The sequence below is a fragment of the Phyllostomus hastatus genome, unplaced genomic scaffold (genome assembly GCF_019186645.2).
Source record: "Phyllostomus hastatus isolate PE091 unplaced genomic scaffold, TTU_PhHast_1.1 phas_contig_38, whole genome shotgun sequence".
Taxonomy (NCBI): domain Eukaryota; kingdom Metazoa; phylum Chordata; class Mammalia; order Chiroptera; family Phyllostomidae; genus Phyllostomus; species Phyllostomus hastatus.
Genome location: NW_025333869.1, coordinates 35,949,102 through 35,969,056, shown reverse-complemented (window position 1 = coordinate 35,969,056; position 19,955 = coordinate 35,949,102). Strand labels below are relative to the sequence as shown.

General features: G+C 40.6%; 1 protein-coding gene across 3 annotated transcripts in view; it reads left to right on the top strand.

Annotated features, from left to right (window-relative positions):
• The window catches only part of BICC1 (BicC family RNA binding protein 1), a 263,766-nt gene that overhangs the window by 228,105 nt on the left and 15,706 nt on the right, over nt 1-19,955 (top strand). For 2 of the 3 annotated variants that reach the window (XM_045842263.1, XM_045842265.1), the window contains exons 9-18: nt 1,857-1,988; nt 4,036-4,222; nt 6,015-6,176; nt 6,768-6,964; nt 7,098-7,230; nt 7,784-7,940; nt 11,053-11,218; nt 13,836-13,875; nt 14,234-14,388; nt 19,344-19,500. In XM_045842263.1, the coding sequence (XP_045698219.1) occupies nt 1,857-1,988; nt 4,036-4,222; nt 6,015-6,176; nt 6,768-6,964; nt 7,098-7,230; nt 7,784-7,940; nt 11,053-11,218; nt 13,836-13,875; nt 14,234-14,388; nt 19,344-19,500 (1,486 nt within the window). The remainder of the gene's footprint in view (nt 1-1,856; nt 1,989-4,035; nt 4,223-6,014; nt 6,177-6,767; nt 6,965-7,097; nt 7,231-7,783; nt 7,941-11,052; nt 11,219-13,835; nt 13,876-14,233; nt 14,389-19,343; nt 19,501-19,955) is intronic. The other variant, XM_045842264.1, reaches the window with a different exon arrangement.

The window sequence follows — 19,955 nt, the reverse complement described above, 5'->3', positions numbered from 1 at the left end:
TTGGTTTACAGTTTTCACTCAACAAAAAAAGTCTTCTGTTTAAACAAGAAAGTAAAAATACATTTTAAATATAACGCTCAAAGACAAATTTTGGTAGCATGAAATGTTTGTACATTTCATAAATCTCTGACATAATTTTAAAAATGCTGTTTGTGCTGTGAATTTTAATGCTATACATGAAGAAAAATAGCAGAGTTATATAATTCAGTACTGCTTCCAACTTATAATTTGCAATATATTTATCCTTCCTATCTTCATTTAAAAACCCAGTGTGAAGGTTGATATATAGTTTCCAAAGGAGCTGACATAATGTAGACTAACAAATATTTTTATTAAAAACACCGTAGTCGTCTTCGATTTAGAACTTGCCCTTTCGTGTGACATTTGAGTCGGTAGGCGTCAGGTATGGCCTTTGCTGTAATTAACTTGTAGAATTTGTTTTTGAGAAACTTACAAAATCCAATTTTGTGTGGTTGACTCCATTTCTCTGATAGATGAAAACTTGTTTTAATCATTAAAGAATATAATACATAATTTTATGAAATTTTGTTGTGAATGGTATTTTTTAGCCAAATTTACTTATCAAGCTATTTTTAATATACTACTAATCACATGGCATATTCCTATCCAAAGATCATTATGCTTGCTCTTCATATTTGTTTCTTGCTTTTCGAATTCTGTAGGTGTAATTTTGAGTTCAGTGAACTTTTTCGTGCTGGGGCTATCCCTGCCCAAACTATAGGTGTGCAGAGAAACATATTATTGCACAGTATTAAAAGAAGTAGGGAAGAGAGGATAGATTAAAAGGGTTTAACCTGTATTTTAAATACCATCACCTTTTTTTAATAGCCGTGTCCTTACAAAAATCACTTCTATCCACAAGAGAAATGAAACATAGTAATTTCATTTTCATTCTAGTATGGTTCATGATACCTTCTCCTGATACTTACGTACAAACCCCACCAGCCATTAGGCTAGCACTGGGCACGCTGTGTGTCTCCTTTACTCAGTTAAATTAGGGGCCTGGGAAGAAAGCATCAGAGAAAAAAACAAGCCCCAAACCCTGCAGTGCTAAATAGTGTGGTAATTAAAAGAAGAAACAATAGCAGCAATTAATTTGAGGGAGGAGGTAAAGTTTGAGCCACATCAGAAGAGAAGCAGGCTTTGGGTTGTTGAAGAAGCTGTCTGAAGAGTGCAGATGTCGGCAGAGAGTCTGTAAGAGGTAGTGAAGAGGCTGCTTGGCCTGGGGGAGGGGCTGGCACGTGGACGCACAGACCCGCAATTGCACAGGCAAAGCCAGGCCAAGGTGGAAAGATCTTTAAAGGCGGATGTGTGTTTAGATCTCATTCAGGAGAGGATAAAAGCCACCACTGTCCATCCTTGGGTGAAGGGGCAAGATGAGTGCCCTTCATGTGGTTGGGAATTTGGCATCACTCGCACAGCTGAAGTCGGGGAACAGAGTTTTCCCAGGTGGAGAGTGAGTAAAAATTCAGAACCAAAAACAAAAATGTAAGACATACACAGTTTTGTCACCCAAAAAGTAGTTCCTGCCACTCAACATTATTTTCACACAGCCCTCTGAGCTATGTGCAATAACCTAGCAAATCACTCTGCCCAGTTCGATATTGACTTGAGATGGGAAAAATACTCTCAACAGTCTTTAGTTTTTTTCTAATAGCTATTTTTGCCTTAAAAAAATAAAATCTTAAGTGTGAAGGTATGTAATTTAGCTTTAATACCTTGGTTTACTCTTTAGCTCTGTGAAATATTGCATTATTTGTAGGCATGTTTAATTATTAGATGTTTAAATGAGTAACTTTTTAACCTCCTACACTTGCTATTGTGACATTTCCTAGGGCTGTCTTCCTCTTGTGCTTATGTTTGATATGAAGGAAGAAATTGATGTCGATCCACAATTTATTGCTCAGTTGATGGAACAGCTGGATGTCTTCGTTAGTATCAAACCAAAGCCGAAACAGCCGAGCAAGGTTGGTTCAGAGTCTGGACCCAGAGAACCGTGTGTCACGTCACGTTTCCTTATATTTGCATATAACTGTGTATTTGAGCATTCATGGAACTAAATAGCCTATATAATGCATATGTCATATATCATATTTAGTTATTTTGTGCAATATAAACTTGTAATAGCATTCATTATTGATTACCATTTTCTCATGTATGTTGGTGTTTGGAGTCCATTTTTAGTGACCATTATTTTTCAATAAATATAGGAGAGAGAAAGAGAAAACCTTTTTTAACTAATTTGCAAGCTGGTAACTTTAAGCATTACTAAGCTACCAGGTAGTTGATAAGGCTAAATATTGAATGTGTACATGTCAATACAGTTCCAAAATAGTCATTTCTGAGCCACTCTGCTTGCCCTGGAAATTTAAAGAAGTCCACATCTCTTTAATAATAAGTATTTTAGTTATGAGTTACACCCAGTTCAGCCTTCCTGAAACCTTTCCCTTAAGATGCTGCAAAATTTCAGTAGTTCCATATACAGTAAAAGTTAAATGAGATAACACCAGTGATGTTGAGTGCTAGTGAGAAAGTGTGGAAACAGGAGTGGTCCGATATGAGTATTGTGTAAATTGGCACAACCACTTTGAAGAGCAATATAAGACTATCCAATCACACTAGAAGGAATGATAGCCCACCCCCCTCCCCGCAATTCCCCCTGCATTATACACTCTGAAAAAACCTCTTATTGAAGAATAAGAATGGTGTTAAAAAAAGAGCAAGTTGCATAATAATAGCATGTACTCGATGGTAATATTTATGCATGTTTTTATTACGGTAGGTAAGACACCAAAGAGTCATGCCTTCTGTTTTTAAATTTCTAAGCTGTAAGTTTTATCAAATATGCTTAATGGTATATGCACAACATATATTAGATACACTTTTTGTATATATAAACAATGTGGTATTCAATGTTCAGCTTAAGACAAACTCACACCTTCTTCAAAAGAAAACTTTAAATGAAAAAATAGCATTGATTCTAAGTGAACCCGATATGGTGAGTTTAAAGATAGAGACGAGGCCATTAGTTTTCTGCATTGTGAAGTGTCAGGCAAGCTTGACTAGGTGGGTTGGCTTAGAGTCACTAGACACCAAGACTAGACGACGGAGGTGCATAGACTTTCGAGGACTTGTGCATGTACGATGGACAGACGCAAGAAGAATTCCTGGAGCTCGGCAGGGCAGGAGCAGAAAGTCAGGGGGAAATAGATTGTAAGTGAGAACTCAGAGGCCCTGCAGCATCTGGGGGCCATTTATTTATGCCCTGCCGGTGCCCATGCTCGCTGCTGCTTCAGCTGCTTTCTCAGCCACAAATTTTCTTTATTGTTGATGGGAGGCTTTCCTCCTGGGTTCACACTTCCAATTTTCTAGATGAGTCCATTGATAAAAAAGATTTATTGTTTAGGAATTTATTTTGTTATGAGCTTTGCCATAGATATGTCATCATTGAGGAATAGTGGTACCTCAAGGTCTATTAGTTAACTAGTAGACCATAAATGTCAAATGTAAGTGACTGTTATTATGCAGTATATATACTGTAGGGAGACAAGTTTGATTTATTCTTCAAAAATGAGATAAAGTGGGGAAAGCTTTAATGTAAAGACCAGGATGTAAACGGGAGTGGGCTCTGGAGTCGGCCCGCGCTCCAGGTCGATGGCTGCCCCTACAGCTGTGCTGTGACATTGGGTACGTCCCTGGTCCTCACCCTGACATTGGGTGAATAATAATTTCCACCCCTTCATAAGGTTTTGGTGGGAATTGGAATATATTGGCAGCTGCCATCACTGTTCTTGGAACACAGGACACACCCAGTAAGTGGTAACTAGCGTTTTATGGTTTTCCCAAAAGGAAGAAACGTAGTAAGTGGTTAGAATGCACAGTTGACTTTAAAGTGGCATTAATAAATTCCCTAAGTGGAAATTCTATGACCATATTCATTTCTCACCCACCTCCCCCATTCATTGTAGACTACTTGCATGTCACTGTTTTCTTTCTCATTGTGTGTTTTCATAGTCTGTGATTGTGAAAAGTGTTGAACGAAATGCCTTAAATATGTATGAAGCAAGGAAATGTCTCCTCGGACTTGAAAGCAGTGGGGTTACCATAGCAACCAGTCCTTCCCCAGCATCGTGCCCTGCCGGCCTGGCATGTCCCAGCCTGGATATCTTAGCCTCAGCAGGCCTCGGACTCACTGGACTAGGTATAACATTTATTATTATAGCCCTCTCAGTCACTGGGGGATTGCGTATCCAGTTCCCTTTCCTTCTATTTTAAAGGCTTTGTTTTCCCCTCTTCAGGCCCTCAGGTCAGGTGAAAAGCAACAAAACTCAAATCAATCCATTTCGTTTTTTTGTTAGACTTTGTGGATTTGTTTCCCAGATTCTTCTTATTTCGGCATAAATAATCAACGTCTGACTGTTTTATTTTCGGCTGTGATTGTTCTCCTAAATTAGGAATGCCACTGAGAGGGAAGTCAGCAGGCCGACTATAATTTATGTGTTCTCTCTCTCTCTGGCGTTTGCAATATTGCCATCAGTCCCTAGAGATACAGATTATCCAGTTTGCGTTTTGGAAAGTAATTGCAGATCTGTGTGAGGAGTGTGAAGAGGGGGAGGTGAGAGCAGGCAAGGCCCCCACTCCCAGTAGGTAGGCCTGCTGTGTTCCTGAGACACAAAGGAAACCTAGCCTGCGGCCACCCAGGGAACCAGCAGACCTGTGTTCGTAGCCGAGGCAAAGCACAGGAAGATGAAAGAACATCACCATCCCAGTCTTTAGTTCTGTGAGGCAGCAGAGGCAGCCACTCAATAGCCCTGGTGATATTTATTGCCTCATAATGAAGTCCCATCTTACAGGCTGAAGTTAGTAGCTCTATGAAATTATGCTAGGTTCCCTACTTTGTTGTATGTTTTCTCAGTAGCCTTTATATAAAATGTTAATGCAATAACCAGCATATCATTCTGCCCAATTCGGTGTTGACTTAAGATAAGAAAAATACTCTCAGCAGTCTTTAATTTTTTCTAATAGCTATTCTTGCTTTTAAAAAAATAAAATCTTGTGAAAATAACATGTTTAAATAATGTGATTAGTGTACCAACTAACCTTGCTTAGGTACCATTACACCGAGGGCAAGTTTTTTTCCTGCTTGGGAAAGTCGTCCCTCCCACTGAGGGTCTGCACAGTCACACCAACACAGCTCTGCGTCTGGGAATGCCAGTCACATGACTTGGCAGGAACCGAGTTCTTGCTGCACCAGAGAGAAAAAGGAAAGTGAGCAGAGATTCATAATTACTCAATTTCCAAAATGTTTTTATGGCTCTATGTAACCTATATTACCTAATGCATTAAGGATTCCTGGAAACTTGTATAAAATCCACATTTTACTTTAGAACATATTTTAAATGCCAGAAGGAAAATTGCATTACCTAAATCAAGCATTAAATCCCTAAAACAAGGGGAAAATTTTTTTTCTCCTGAGAAAAGTTTCTGTGTGCACTGAGAGGGAGTGCAAAGAAATCACGTATGTGTTTTGACACAGAATAAAAACCGTTGCCAGTAGTCAGGCCCGTCTACAGCGGGCCAAATGGAGCCATTCTGCTGTGGGAAACATCCTCTTAGTCACTGCTAATTGTCAGTGGTTCGAAGTGTTTGTGTGAAAGCATATGAGGGCTGCGTTACGCAGGGAAATGAGCAGGATTTTGTTCATCTTGGCCAATGGAATGAGTGCAGAGCCACTGGCACTGCTCAGCAACCCTGCCGCCCACCCTCCTGGTTTGGACACACACCTGCCTTCCATTTCCTTGTCAGCATCTGTGTGTGGGTAAGCTGGGTCCTGTGTTGGCATTGTATCCTGTGGTATTTCATGTGAATATTTGAAAGAAGGTCATCTATCACTCAGGTTATATCAACGTGCATTTCAAATGGCAGTATTGGTGCCATCTGTTGTTTTAAAATCTTGGATTTATGCATATTGACTTTACATCCATTTATTACAGGTCTTTTGGGCCCCACCACCTTATCTCTGAACACTTCGACAACCCCGAACTCACTCCTGAATGCTCTTAATAGCTCAGTCAGTCCTTTGCAAAGTCCGAGTTCTGGCACTCCAAGTCCCACGTTATGGGCACCCCCACTTGCTAATACTTCAAGTGCCACAGGTCAGTATCATTTAAGTACAGCCGAAGGCATGTCTTTGTAGGTATTACCAGCACTTAAATAAAATTTACTAGTGGTTCTTGTCCTTAGGGAAAAATTACAGTACCAAGCATTCTGTAGCCTAATGAAAATTCTCTAATGTGTAAATTAGTTAAAATGATGCACAGTGAAGCAGTGAGTTTTCCATAAAAGTAACATCATCTTCAAATGTGACAAACAGATCAGGAAAGAGAGCATGGTGTGCAGGGAACAGTGGCAAAGTCACATGAAGGCCACTGATCTGAACATGAGGACATGTAGGTTCTAGCTGGAAAGGTTAGAATTGCTTGGTAGTCATATGCACGTACTGGGTCTTGCTCGTTTCTTCATCTGCACAGTGAGGAGCTTGAATTCAATGTTCTCGAGTGTCCTTCCATTTTAACTTTGTTTTGTGTAGTAATGTATAACCTACTTCCAGAGAGGTATCAAAATTGAATTCTGTTCTGAATTTGCAGCCACAAAAATGACGTTTTTTGTTGCTGCTGGAAACAACATGTGCTTGTTGATTCTGAGTTTTCCTGTCTAATGTCTGTCCTCACGAAACGTTGGTCTAGGCTTTTCTGCTGCTCCACACCTGATGATTCCGTCTACTGCCCAAGCCACGTTAACCAACATTTTGTTGTCTGGAGTACCTGCCTACGGGCACACAGCTCCATCTCCCCCTCCCGGCTTGACTCCTGTCGATGTCCATATCAGCAGTATGCAGACAGAAGGCAAGAAAATCTCTGCTTCTTTAAACGGACACGCACAGGTAATGTCCCTCAGGCAGAATAACGTGATCTGTGCTATTTGTAAGACATCAGCCACTGCTAGTAAAACTTGCAGCTGAAAAGAATTGTAGAATTGCAATCACAACTGCATGTTATTTTCTGTTATTATTTCAGTCTCCAAATATAAAATATGGTGTGATATCCACTTCCTCACTTGGAGAAAAAGTGCTGAGTGCGAACCACGGTGATCCGTCCAGACAAACGAGTGGATCTGAGCAGGCATCTCCCAAACCAAACCCCGCAGAAGGTATCTCTCGTTCTGAACTTCAGCCTGGTCCATTACTTGAATTGAGGGGGTTGTAGAAAGTCCATGCAGTGACTTTGAATTGGTTTTGCTAATGAGTTATGATTCACCCTGCCTCACATACAGAAAGACAACATCTCGAATAAAATTCCAAAGAGCATGGTAAAAGATAAACTGAAAAGCAAATAAACTTTTTACAGAAAGAATCACTTTCCCATTACATTGGAATTTCCTAAATTAAAGTGAATGTAATTGTATAGTAGGAAAGCATCAATCTACTAAATGTGTGTGTGTATATATGTATCTATGTAATTTCTTTCTAAGTAGAGTATATCTTTTTTTCTGTTCATCCTTAACAATCTCTGAAAAATAGGATCTTCTCTTCAGGTTTCATCTCAAGTTCTGAGGCGGCCTGACCTTGTTAAGGTGTCGCATCTGCAGCTGAAAGCAGCTGCGTCTGTGTCTCCCTAGTGTTGGATTCCGGTTTGTTTCCGTTGTAGGTGGTGGTTGATGGGAAGCTGGTGTTTTCATTTTCACTGTTTTCTTTTCTCTGCAGGTTGCAATGATGCTTTTGTTGAAGTAGGCATGCCTCGAAGCCCTTCCCATTCTGGGAATGCTGGTGACTTGAAACAGATGCTGGGTCCCTCCAAAGTTTCCTGTGCCAAGAGGCAGACAGTAGAACTATTGCAAGGCACCAAAAACTCCCACTTACAGTAGGTATTTTCGTCTTTAAAAGGCCTTGATGCTTTGAAGGAAATTGTATAACAGGCTAGATTTGTTGTAAGTCAGTGGAACAAAACTGGATTTGTTCAGCAATTAGTGCTGTTTGGTTTCAGTGAATTTGACCTTACCCATATCCTTTTTTTTCTTTTTTTCATTTCTCTGTGCTTTTTTTCCTTTAACAGTTTCTTTATATTGAAGAAACACTGGTTTACAAGATTATGTAACTTTCAGGTGTGCGGTATCATAATTTGACATCAGTGTATTACTGCATCGTGTTCACCGCTGAGAGTCCAGTCTCCATCTGTCCCCCACAGTTGCCCCTTTTCCCCCACTCTGCCCCTCCTCCACTCGGCTTCCCTCTGGTGGCCATAGGTCTGTTGTCTGCCTCTGTGAACGTATTTTTGTTTTTTGATGTCGTTTGTCTGTGTGGTTTGTTTCTGTATTCCACATAGGAGTGGAATGATACGGTACTTGTCTTTTTTCTCTAATTTATTCCACTTAGTGTAATACCCTCAAGGCCCATACTCGTCTCAAATGGCAGAATTTCATCTGTTATGGCTGAGTAGTATCCCATTTCAATCTTAGTGATGTTTTTGTGGGTGCAATTTTTATTAAGGAATAATAATCTGATCATTTTTACCCTTATATTTTATCTGGAGGCCTTCCCTTCTTCATGAGCCTCGGGTTTATCTCTGGGTCCTGTAAACTATCTATAGCACTGCAAAACTGCTGACGTTCTCTCTGCTCTTCAGTAGAGCAATCGGCAGGGCAATTTTCACTCTTCGATTATTGCTGCTAGGTATTTTCCGGCTGTGAATTCTTCATTTGCCTTTGAATTTCTAATTTAAACTATGGCTCCCTTGTTCCAAGGTAGTTAACTGCTAGCTTTGGTAATAAACACTTGACAATATCATGATTGCATTTATTACAAATCAGTGAATAGAAATACCTATCGTGTTATATATATATCTCTCCTGTACCATAGGTTAGTTACAAATGTGTTTTCCTTTCTTTTCTTTTTTACTGCTTTTTGTTTGTTTTTCAAATAGGCTGCCCATGTTTTTTAAAAGAAAAACAATGGAATGCTTCTATATTGAAAGGTTTTGCTCCCATCTACCTCCATTTCCCCAGTTTCCTCTAACTGTCTTATTAGTCTTCTTATACAGTTGATCCTTGAACAATGAGGAGTTAGGGGCACTGCCCCCCTGCACAGTCAAAAATCTGCATCTAACTTGGACTTACCCCAAACTTCACTGTAGCTGTCCCTTGGTATCTATGGGGGATTGATTCCAGGACCCCATGTGGGATCCACAGACTCTCAAGTGCCTTATAGGAAATGCCATAGAACAACACATACAGTTGGCCCTCTGCTTCTGCAGATTCCTAGCTGGGGATCGAAAATACTGTTTTCAATCTGTAGTTGGTTGAATCTGCAGATATAAAACCCAGGGAATATGGTGAGCCACCTGTCTATTGATTGCAAACACCTGCATGTAAGTGAACCAGTGTAGTTCACACCCATGTTGTTCAGGGTATGAACTGTGTGTCCTCATAGAGTAGAATGTCTGTGGGCAAGTATAGCATAGACACTTGTGTTTCCTCTTTTTCTTTCCAAAATCTGATTTGCTTTTATGAACTCTTTGGTGGGTTAGTTACTGTTGTTGCCATTTTGTCCAAATCTGCTTTATTTGTGTTTTTCTTTACATGGTACTAATACCCAAAATTAACATTGTTTACTATAGGTTAGATAACTGATTTTGCTTTTTCTCTATATGGAAGTGTTTGAGGTATATATCTGTTCCTTTCATCAAGTGTAGTGTGGACTTGTAGTGTGGATGGGTTCTCATCTGAATGTGTCGGCACCCTCCAGAATATCTCCCTGCCTCCAGTCTCTCATCAGCTCTGTCAGTCCTGTATTTGGTCCCAGTAATTGTTCGGAACACATGAGTCTGATCTTAGTGCACCCCAGCTGTAGACCACCAGTAGTCCGCATGGTGTGCCTCCTTTCCTCTGCTTATGCTTTTCCCTCCTGGTTGCCCTTCTTCTGGCCTTTTGCACTCGTGAACCTGCACGTGCCCTTTAAATTCCAGTTGAAATGTCTTCATTGAAACCTCTGTGAACTCTTGTCAAGCAAACAAAGTTCATTGCTCCTCCTTTTGTTTCCAATAGCCCTTCCTAAATTCCTCCAATTTTCCCAAGCACAACTTAATGAATGATAAAAGAATGAATGAATAAACCAGCTCTTTGACTAATACTGTTTATTTCCTCTGTACTAGAGCTTACATGCAGTTGGGTTTGAACTTGAAGTGCACATATAGGGCATTATCAATTCTTGTAATTCAGATAATTGGTCACCATTTTAAGAAGCATTTTTCACTCTGGCTGGGTAGCTTAGTTGTTTAGAGTCATTGTGATATGCCGTGGTTGTGGGTTTGATCCCCGGTCAGGCCACATACAAAAATCAGCCAATGAATGCATAAATAAGTGGAACAAGTTAGTGTCTCCCTCTCACACTCTTTCTCACTCTCACATTCTCTCTAATCAATCAATAAACATTTTTTAAAAGGAAGAAGCACTTTCATGCTCTTCTCATTAACCCTGAACAGGTGTTGGAAAGTATTTCTTCTTTTTCTGCCCCCTATACCAATGCAGATTTTACACACATGAATTGGATCATTGGCATGCTTTCAGATCAGCTCAGTCTTGTTTCCACTGTGTATGCATGGGCCATTGATGTCTCCTTGACGTATACTAATTTAGAAATCTGTGTGTATGTCTGCTCCGTATGTACCATTCATAATATACTGTCTATCTTGTGTATGAATATGTGCCATGAAATAGTTTCAGCTATGGCTCTTAGAGTCAGAAAGCCTGGGTTCAAATATCATTCACTAGATGATGACCTTGGATAAGGTACTTCCTTCTTCTGTAATACGGGGGCAAGAACACCACCTACCTCATAGCGGTGGAGTGGGGATTAAATGAGATAATACATGTAAATGGGTGACAGTGGTTAGCATCCAGAGTAAATGTGGCACATGGGAAACATTTGGTTCATTTGTATGTAATGCAGGGTATTCAATTCCAAACTCTGTTTCACAGCAGCACTGACAGGTTGCTCTCAGACCCTGAACTGAGTGCTGCCGAAAGCCCTTTGACTGACAAGAAGGCTCCGGGGAGTGAACGTGCTGCAGAGAGGGCCGCAGCTGCTCAGCAAAACTCCGAAAGGGCCCGCCTGGCCTCACGGCCATCGTTTGTCAACATGCAGGTAATGGTAAAACAATGGGAATGTCATCTAAATGGAGTGTGCTTGGGCTAGGGAATGGTGAATTCAGTGAGCGTAGAGCAGTAGAGGAGAAATTACGTTTTCTTTCTCCACTCTAGTCAAAATTAAATTTAAATATATATGCAGTAGTTAGGAATTGATTTTGCTATAAACTTTAAAAATGAAATGCGGGATTTAGCTTAAGTGATTAAATTATTTAAAATATAATATGAAAAATGACATAAATGGTCTGTGTCACTAAGCATTACGTAAATGACATTATTCATCAGTTGTTTTATAAAATTTGAGATAAATGTCAGCACTGTTATTTCTAAGTATTACTGCCTCATGACACAGTCTTGGATAAATAGATATAATACCCTGCTTTCTATAAAATGGAGATGATAAATCTGTTTGGTATCATTGAAGCGCCAAAAATAAAATTATAAAAATAGCTGATATGAAGCTTTAGTGTTTCGGAAAGTAGATGATAAATACTATTGATGATTATATTGGGTCACAGATTTTTGTGGTTATTTTAAACAATTTCCTCAGCAGGAATTATTTTTTCTATATCCCTTTTCAAAGTATTAGGCTAATTACTGAAAATAGGCTATTGACCATAGAATGCAGAAATCTGATTTCCATATACATTACAATATGAAAGAGAAGGGTTTTGTGCTTTGTGCTTCTAGAGATTTCTGTAAGCATTTGATTTCAGTATCAGAATTACTGGGTAGACTTACCTATCTCTTAGTAAAACATTTATCTACCATCTCCATCTCCCCACCTCCAAAAGAAGAAAAAAGTGTTGCACAAAATCCAAGAAACAAAGCTGTTACAGATCTGTCAAAGAAATTAATTCATGGAACTAAATTATACTTCTATAATTCCAGTTTATCGGTTCTTTTAATCCTTGCATTTGAACATTTCTCTGAGTTTTTAGATGAATGTTTTTACAAAAGCCATGGCCTATATAAAATGTCCTTTAGTTAAAAAAAAAGGATTTAAAGGATTTATATTTTCTTTGGTGGATTTATTTTCAGCTAATACAGATTAAAATTTTTTCATCTAGGAAGTATCAAATCTGCTTTATGATCCATTTATGGATTTCTTCCATTTTGTGGTTCTTATCTTTTCCATCAGTTTTACACCTAGAGTGAGCCATTCACCTATTCCTTTCTTTTAGGGTGGGTGAGAAATGTTCTTGATGATGATAGTCACTGAGCATTGACAGGGAGAAAGACTGAAGACTTCTCCGATTCCATCAGCTAAAATCATCTGTCTTGTCTCTGATGTTCTTGGAATGCTATGGCTCCAGCTCTTCCCACACTTACCTCACTTCCTGATTTATTTTGTAGTTATTTCTTTTACCCATCCCTGCTAAGATTCTCCATGCTTCAAGGCTGCAGACTACTTCTGACTAATCATTGTCTTCTTCCACAAAGGGCAGCCCAGTCACTAACCAGCAGCATTCAATAAATATTTACTGAGTGAGTGAACTTCAGAATCTTCCCACACCTTGCCCTTGGACATTAATCAGTAATAGTTGATCTTAACTTCCAGTGCCATTTTAGACCTAAGATTAAAAAACATCACCCAGTTGTATTCTCTAAAATCCTGGCTCTCCCAATTTACTGCCATGTTCTTAGAGTTAATGGTTTATCTGAGCCAGCCAGTTTCCTTGCATTATCCTGACCTAATTATTATTTCTGGCAGTCACTCTCAGAAGTGCCATTTCAGACGGTAAATTACCTGGGCATGCACCCTGAATATGGTGATCTAGTGCTCCCAGGGAGAGGATCAAAAGAGGTCTTGCCAGGTGGTTCTCAACCTTCCAGATAGGCCTTTAAGACATTGTTAAATCAAGTCCTAGCTGGTCCCTAAACTGGGGAGTGGAGAACTCTGGGTTAGCATTTGAGATGTAGCTGCATCTAGACTTCTTCAAAATGGCCTGGCTTGGTTTCTGTGTAGACCTGATTCCGTCATTGGTCACTTACTCACTGTGAATGAAGAGAATGGATAGTGCCCCCCTAACTCCTCTGCAATAAAAGGTAACTAGGTTTACTTTTATTGTAATGCTTAATGTTGTTATAGGTTAAAGCTAGACATTTCCCATTTATCTCGTTTCAAAAGCAAAGACTATTTCAATTAGGCTAATTTGTTAAGTTGTCTGGACATTATACCACATCAGGCCATGTACTGAAGGGGGGATTTTGAGAGAGACATGAGGCTAGTGGATAGCCTGAAAGCATTTTTGTAATGCATTGTCTTGAAACTTAGCATAATTATTATTAAGTTATTCACTATACTTTAGCATATACTTGTCCTTGTGTTTTAAATATTTATAGTAAATAGGTATTTTTTTACCTTTGAAGGAAAATGTCTAACTCTTGTCACTGTCAGTGCTTCAAAAGTAGTGATTCACTATTCTAATTAATTCATTTGCAAACATGTTTAAATTGATCAGACTTGCACTGAATTAATGGCACATCGTGGTGCAAAACTTAGCTTGTGTCCCAGGCAGATCTACGGGCTGCAGTCAGAACCTCTGTGTTCTCATCGTGGAGCATTGGCATAGCATCTGGATTAACTGGCAATAAATCTGTCTTATTTTTAGGCATTTGACTATGAACAAAAGAAGCTGTTAGCAACCAAAGGTATGTGATATGCTAATGATCTATACATTTTTCCCGTAGATGCTTAAAAGGTTTTCCAGTATTCACACTGAATTGTGAAATTGGACCTTCATTAAAAAAATGTTTAGGTTCAAAGTTGCACAAATTTATTGAGACTGAATGTATTTTATTGACTAGATTAGCATTAGATCGATTATGAGATAACATAGCATTTCAGAATTTACCATTACTTTGTATAAAATGTTTTATGAAGATACTTTAAGGCATTTTGTGTTAAGAAATAATATTAAGTTCTGATTTCTTTACATATATCAAAACAACACTCATCAGTAACCATATTAAAAATATCAAGCATTGTTTTATATTTTGTTTTCCAAAGCTATGTTAAAGAAACCAGTGGTGACAGAGGTCAGAACACCTACAAATACCTGGAGTGGCCTTGGGTTTTCTAAATCCATGCCTGCGGAAACTATCAAGGAGCTGAGAAGGGCCAACCACGTGTCCTACAAGCCTACAATGACAACCACTTTCGAGGTTTGTAGAGTCCTCCCTACACATTCTTCTGTCTTGTCTCTCAGCAAATGGGAGCTGTCATCCCTCCCCTCCCATCCTTTATTTACTTAAGGAGAAGTCATTAATGGGGATTTAATTTCTATGCTTATAAACAAATTGCTACAAAATTGATGCAGTCTAATGCAGTATATTCTTCTCTGTATCTTCTCTCAAAGTTGTTATTCATCTGTTACAGAGATGTAAATTTAGATAAAGGTGTTTTTGTTAAGGGGAGTGTCATAAATGCTAGAACAAGACTGAGATGAAGCAATGGACAGATGTAATAATATTCCACAAACTATATAAAGAATCCCTTCATCCAAGGGCATCACTAGCAAGCCCACCATAGGGGGAAAAGGCAAATATTCAATGAAAACAAGTGCTCAGATATGAGTTAAAAATCCAGTGTGTCTGATGTGCCAGGAACACAGCAGGAAGTATCACAAACAAGAGCTCCAAAATTTTATGTCTCCCAGATGTTGGCTGCCCTGCTCAGAGTGAGACTGGGAAGCTGGCATCCACACGACATGGTGAAGGGATCCAGAGTTCCTGCTTCCCAGCCAGCCAGTCTGCACGTGACTCACTCAGCAAGGCCTTCTCAGTTTCAGAGTATCAGATTTTGGCTATCGGCCTTTTGGGAGTGGGGGCAGAGGAAGAGAGCACACGCAAGCACACACAACCCTGGGGAGACTGCAGACCCAAGCATGGGCAGAAGGGATCGATCCAAGAATCACAGTGTTCAACCAGAACACAGTAGACGGCAAAACAAATACTGGGGAAGGGCTTCGTAGTCGTTAGTCTAATCACAAGCATTTGTAGATTGGCCTTCTCTTCTCTACCTGTTTTCTTTGTAATAAATTAGACTGTTGATGCAGGGTAAAAGCAAACATGTGCGTTTTTTCTTTGTCTGTCTGAGTAAGTGAAAAAGGAAATACTAGAAAGAGCAGTCTCCTGTGAATGTCATTGTCAGACCTACAGCAGCAACCTGGCAGGCTGTATGTAAAGACAAAGCTACTGTCAGCAGCTAGAGTGTAGGCACCATTATGAAATGTTGCGAGGCTCTAGGAGGTACACTCCTCTCTCTACCACTATAGTTCTGGTGGCAGAAAACATCTTCTTTTGTAGGCTGAAACCTTAAAACTGCTGTGCTAACTCTTTCATCCGAGGCACCTACAATCTCACCTTTTTCACCCACCTTTGCTTGATACAGTGTTAGGTGGCTGACTGTGTTTGTGCACTTTCAGAGATTAAATACTTCGCTGTAGAACTGCTAATTCAGTTCTGCTCTCGGAGACCAACAGTATGGTGGCTTGAAGTGATGATCATTCTGATGCTGTAGTGGTCAAGTGCAGGGGCTGTGGGGTCCGACAGCCACCACTGGTTGTGGTTTCACTCTTCGGAGCCTGTTTTCCATTTGAGTTGTTATGAGGATGGCAGGGGAGAGGGCATTCAGTGCACAGCCTGGTGAACGGCGAGTTCTGGGTGCTATTTAGCGGTCCCTGTTAGTTCCACTGGAGGAAAGGGGGCCCAGAATAGTTAAGTGTCTTACTTGAGGTCATGGCAGTAAGTGTCAAAGAAAGGACTTGAATTCATTTTACAAGATTTCCTTATACTTCTCTTCCTAGTGGTTTAACCCAAGAGGGCACACAGCAAAAGTGATACGTAAATGATCTAGGGCCACATTGCCATACCTTAGCAGGCAAAAGAGGCCCTTGGACAACTTGGTAAAAATGCAAATTCTTCCTCCAGGATCTCATTCATCAGGTAGGGAGTGGAACCAGGAATCTGCATTTTCAGCAAAAGCCTCGTACGATTCTAATTTGGCACCCTTCTCTGCCCCACTCTACAGGGACATAAACGAAGGGGAACAATGCACAAAGGGTGGCGTCAGAACCCGACTCTGCTCAGGCACTTACCCAAGGATGAGAGGACCCCTTTCTGTGCAGCAGGGGCCTGACTCGGTGGCTGAACTCCCTCTGGTGGCTTTTCTTGCTTTGTCCATCTTGGGCCTGCCTGTTGCATTGTCCTGGCTGAGGTCTGGAGGCCCAGTCCTACTGCAAGGCTGGTGGAGGGTGGGACCATTAGCTCAGTGTTCACCATGTAACCCGCATTTATTTATGGTCTCTTCAAACACCACTGACAAAGAGATAAAAATCAGGCTTTCTTTGGGAATAGTGGTCTAATTCTCCCTGGTGTGTAGGACTTGAACCTTTCTTCATGCATTGCAAATCCATGAAAGGGGGTGCGAGGGCCCCCCAGCCCTTCCATAGCATCTGATACTCTGCAGCAGTTGCTCTCTATCCTGCTAGCGCTCGGAGGGGTCAGAAACTGGGCAGTGAGTGGGGATCACTTGTTTGGGTTAGGGCATGGGGAGGACAAAGGGGGAGGGAGAAGGGCCTAGGGAAAATAGAAGTTACTTTTTACTAAAAGGTTGACCACATCTCTGCTTATAGCACTGATATTTTTAAATTATAGGGTGCTAGAAACACTGTTTGTGCTCCTTCTTTTCCAAAGAAAACAACCAAATGGATAAGTAGAATGCTGTACGAGGAAGCATGTTCAGCCAGGAGGTCCTGATGGGCATGCGCTGCTCCCCCAGTGAGCCAGGGACCGGGGCTCACGGGATTCCCTGTTCTGGGAAACTTGCTTGAGGCAAGAAGTTGGTGCTTTGAGCTCCTCATTCAGATTTCCCAGAAGCTACATTTGATCCAGTTTTAAGGCAGCTTTGAGAAATTAGCCTGTTCCAAAAGGAGCTTGAGGCTTTGTTTTGTTTTCTTCAAGGCTAAAAAATATGACCCTGTCCACTTCACATACTGTGACACCACAGGCCAAGCACAAGGCTGCTTGCACCTGCGATGGGTGTCACAGCCGCAGAACTACAGCAGGTTCAGGGGCTTCCTCTTCTCTTTGCCACTCAGACCTTAAAAGCATGAACAAAGGTCACATTCTCTGGAGCAAATAAAAACGTGCATTGGGAGTCAAAGATGGTTTTTAATTTCTCAGCACTGAGAGTAATGAGGTTGTCCAATTATTTTAAATCTTATAAATCTAAGAGTGTAGGTGAGCTTAATCAGATAACAAACTAGTAGATGTCACAAGAGTATATTTTACTTAATGTTTTTAGAAATCACTGTGTTTAGCCAAGTCTGACATAGTGTTTGAATTAAGTCAGCTTAGATCTTAAATTAATGGTTTTTTAATGCTCAGACGAGTTTAGATGCAGAATCTTTAAAATATATTCAAGTAACATACAATGATCTCATTAATGCCTCTGGTAATTACCAGTTTTGAGCATGCTGTTATTTCCCTTGCTGCACTGGGATTATCTGGTGGAAATATAATGTTAAAGATGGTTTTAATTGAAAAGCTGGGAGGGGGTTGGTCTTAGGAGTCGTCCTTTCCCTATGCCCCTTTCCAAAAGTCAGCAAATAACATTCTAGATGTAGGAAGATGTACCTATGAGATTCTGTAATTCCACAGATATTTATTAAGCAACATCTGTGCTACAGACACAATTCTAGTCATTAAAGATACATTAAAGTGCTTGATTCCAGGCTCTTGTTTTCATGAATAGAGCTTACTTTTTGGTGGGTAGAAAGAGATACAAAGCAAGTAAATAAGAATATTTAGTTAATCAAAGTACCTAATAGATATGAAACAGTCTGCTTTAGATTGGGTTGTGATAGCAAGTCTTAATGAGGTGACATTCAAGCTAAGACCTAGGTGGCAAGGAAGGGCCAGCCTTGTGAGGATCTAGGGAAGGAGTTTTGGGCCAGGGGAACAACTGGCAGGCTCATCCTTGAAGTCAGGACCATCCAGTGAATTCCTGGTGCCCAGGTGGTTAGGATGATAGAGGACTGAGATGAGGTTGGAGAGATAGGCTCAGTTATGGAGCACCTCGGCCCATTGTCAGGTACTGGAGAAGCATTGCAAGACTTAATTCAGAGGCGTGATTTGTTCTAATTTGCATTTAAAAAATCAACCTAGTTGCTTTATGGAAAATGGATTATTGGGGTGGGAGGAAAGAACAGACTCAGAATGTTCATTAAGGAGGCTATTGGTAGCAGTTGTGGAAATGGGGAGAAGTAGGTAGATTTGGGGTATATTTAGAGATGACACCAATGGATTGGACGTTGTGAGGAAAGGAGGAGTGAGGAAAACTTCACCAGCTGGGTGAATGGTAGAGTCACTTACTGAGATGTAGGAATTCTGAGAGGAGTAGGTTTGGGTGTAGCTGGTGGGGACAGGTTTACAACAATTTGATTTCAAGGACTCTGCATTTAAAATGCCTGTGAGGCAGGAGCATGGAGGTGTCCGATTGGCAGGTCCATGCACTCAATTTGAACAGAAAAGTCAAATCTGGGGGTAAAAATTTGGGAGTCATGGATTTAGTTGTAAGAGATTGAGATTACTTAATAAGAAAGTGGAGAAAGAAAGAGAGAGGGAGGGAGAGACAGGCAGGCTCCAATCAAGCACCAGGGTGACAGGACATCTGGAGGGGGAACGCGAAGGAAGATCCTACAGGGCTACAGTGAGGTCGGCAGGGGACCTGGGGCGGGTGGTGTCGTGATGCCTTGAGAAAGAGATGTTAAAGGAAGCCGTGGTCAGCTATGATTTTTATTTTGACTTGGGGGAATTCAATAATTGATATTTATTTAGACTTACAAAGAGTAAGTCTGTACTGAGGACTCTCAGAACTCTGCTGGGTACCCTCATGATGAACAAAAACATCACTGTGTGTATTGCCAAGTCCTTGGAGGCTGGAAGACAAGGACAGAGACAGGTACCACAGCTGGTTCCCGAGAATCAGCATTCGTGGCTAACCACAGTGGTTAGCAATTGAAGTTAATCATGGTGATTTACTGGATATCTTTTCCCTCCCAGCCCAGGAAACCCCCTTATTGCACAGTGCCTTATCTGGCTTTGACTGTTTACAGGGCTCATCAATGTCCCTCTCGAGGTCCAACAGTCGCGAGCACTTGGGAAGTGGGAGTGATTCTGACAACTGGAGAGACCGAAATGGAATAGGATCCACAAGTCATGGTGAATTTGCTGCTTCTATTGGCAGCCCCAAGCGCAAACAAAACAAATCAAGTGAGCTTTGATTTTTAATCGTATTTTTAGATGTAATCAGCTTGACATTTGTTTATTTGGTTAAGGGTGATGCTCAAGTAGAAAGTCAGGACTCCATACCTTCAAGTGTCTGTTGTAACTCACCTGCCACCTCTGTGAAGCCTCCCTTATTTTTCCCGGTGGAGCAGACCAGGTCATTTTCTTTTTCCACCACATTTTGTATATGCTCTTACTCTAGCACTTGTCATGATGAAGTGTAATTACAGACTTACATTATTATCTCTTCCTGTAGAATTTGAGCTCTGTGGCCAGGGACCATATTTATTCATTCAGTAAACACTAAGTGCCCACATACTGGACATTCTGTTCAGCTGTGCCTTATTTGTTATTTCTCCCCAAATATCTAAGTGTTTGACACCTAGCAGGTGCTCAGTAAATGCTTGTTGAATGAACACAAACACTCAGAAAATGCTTTT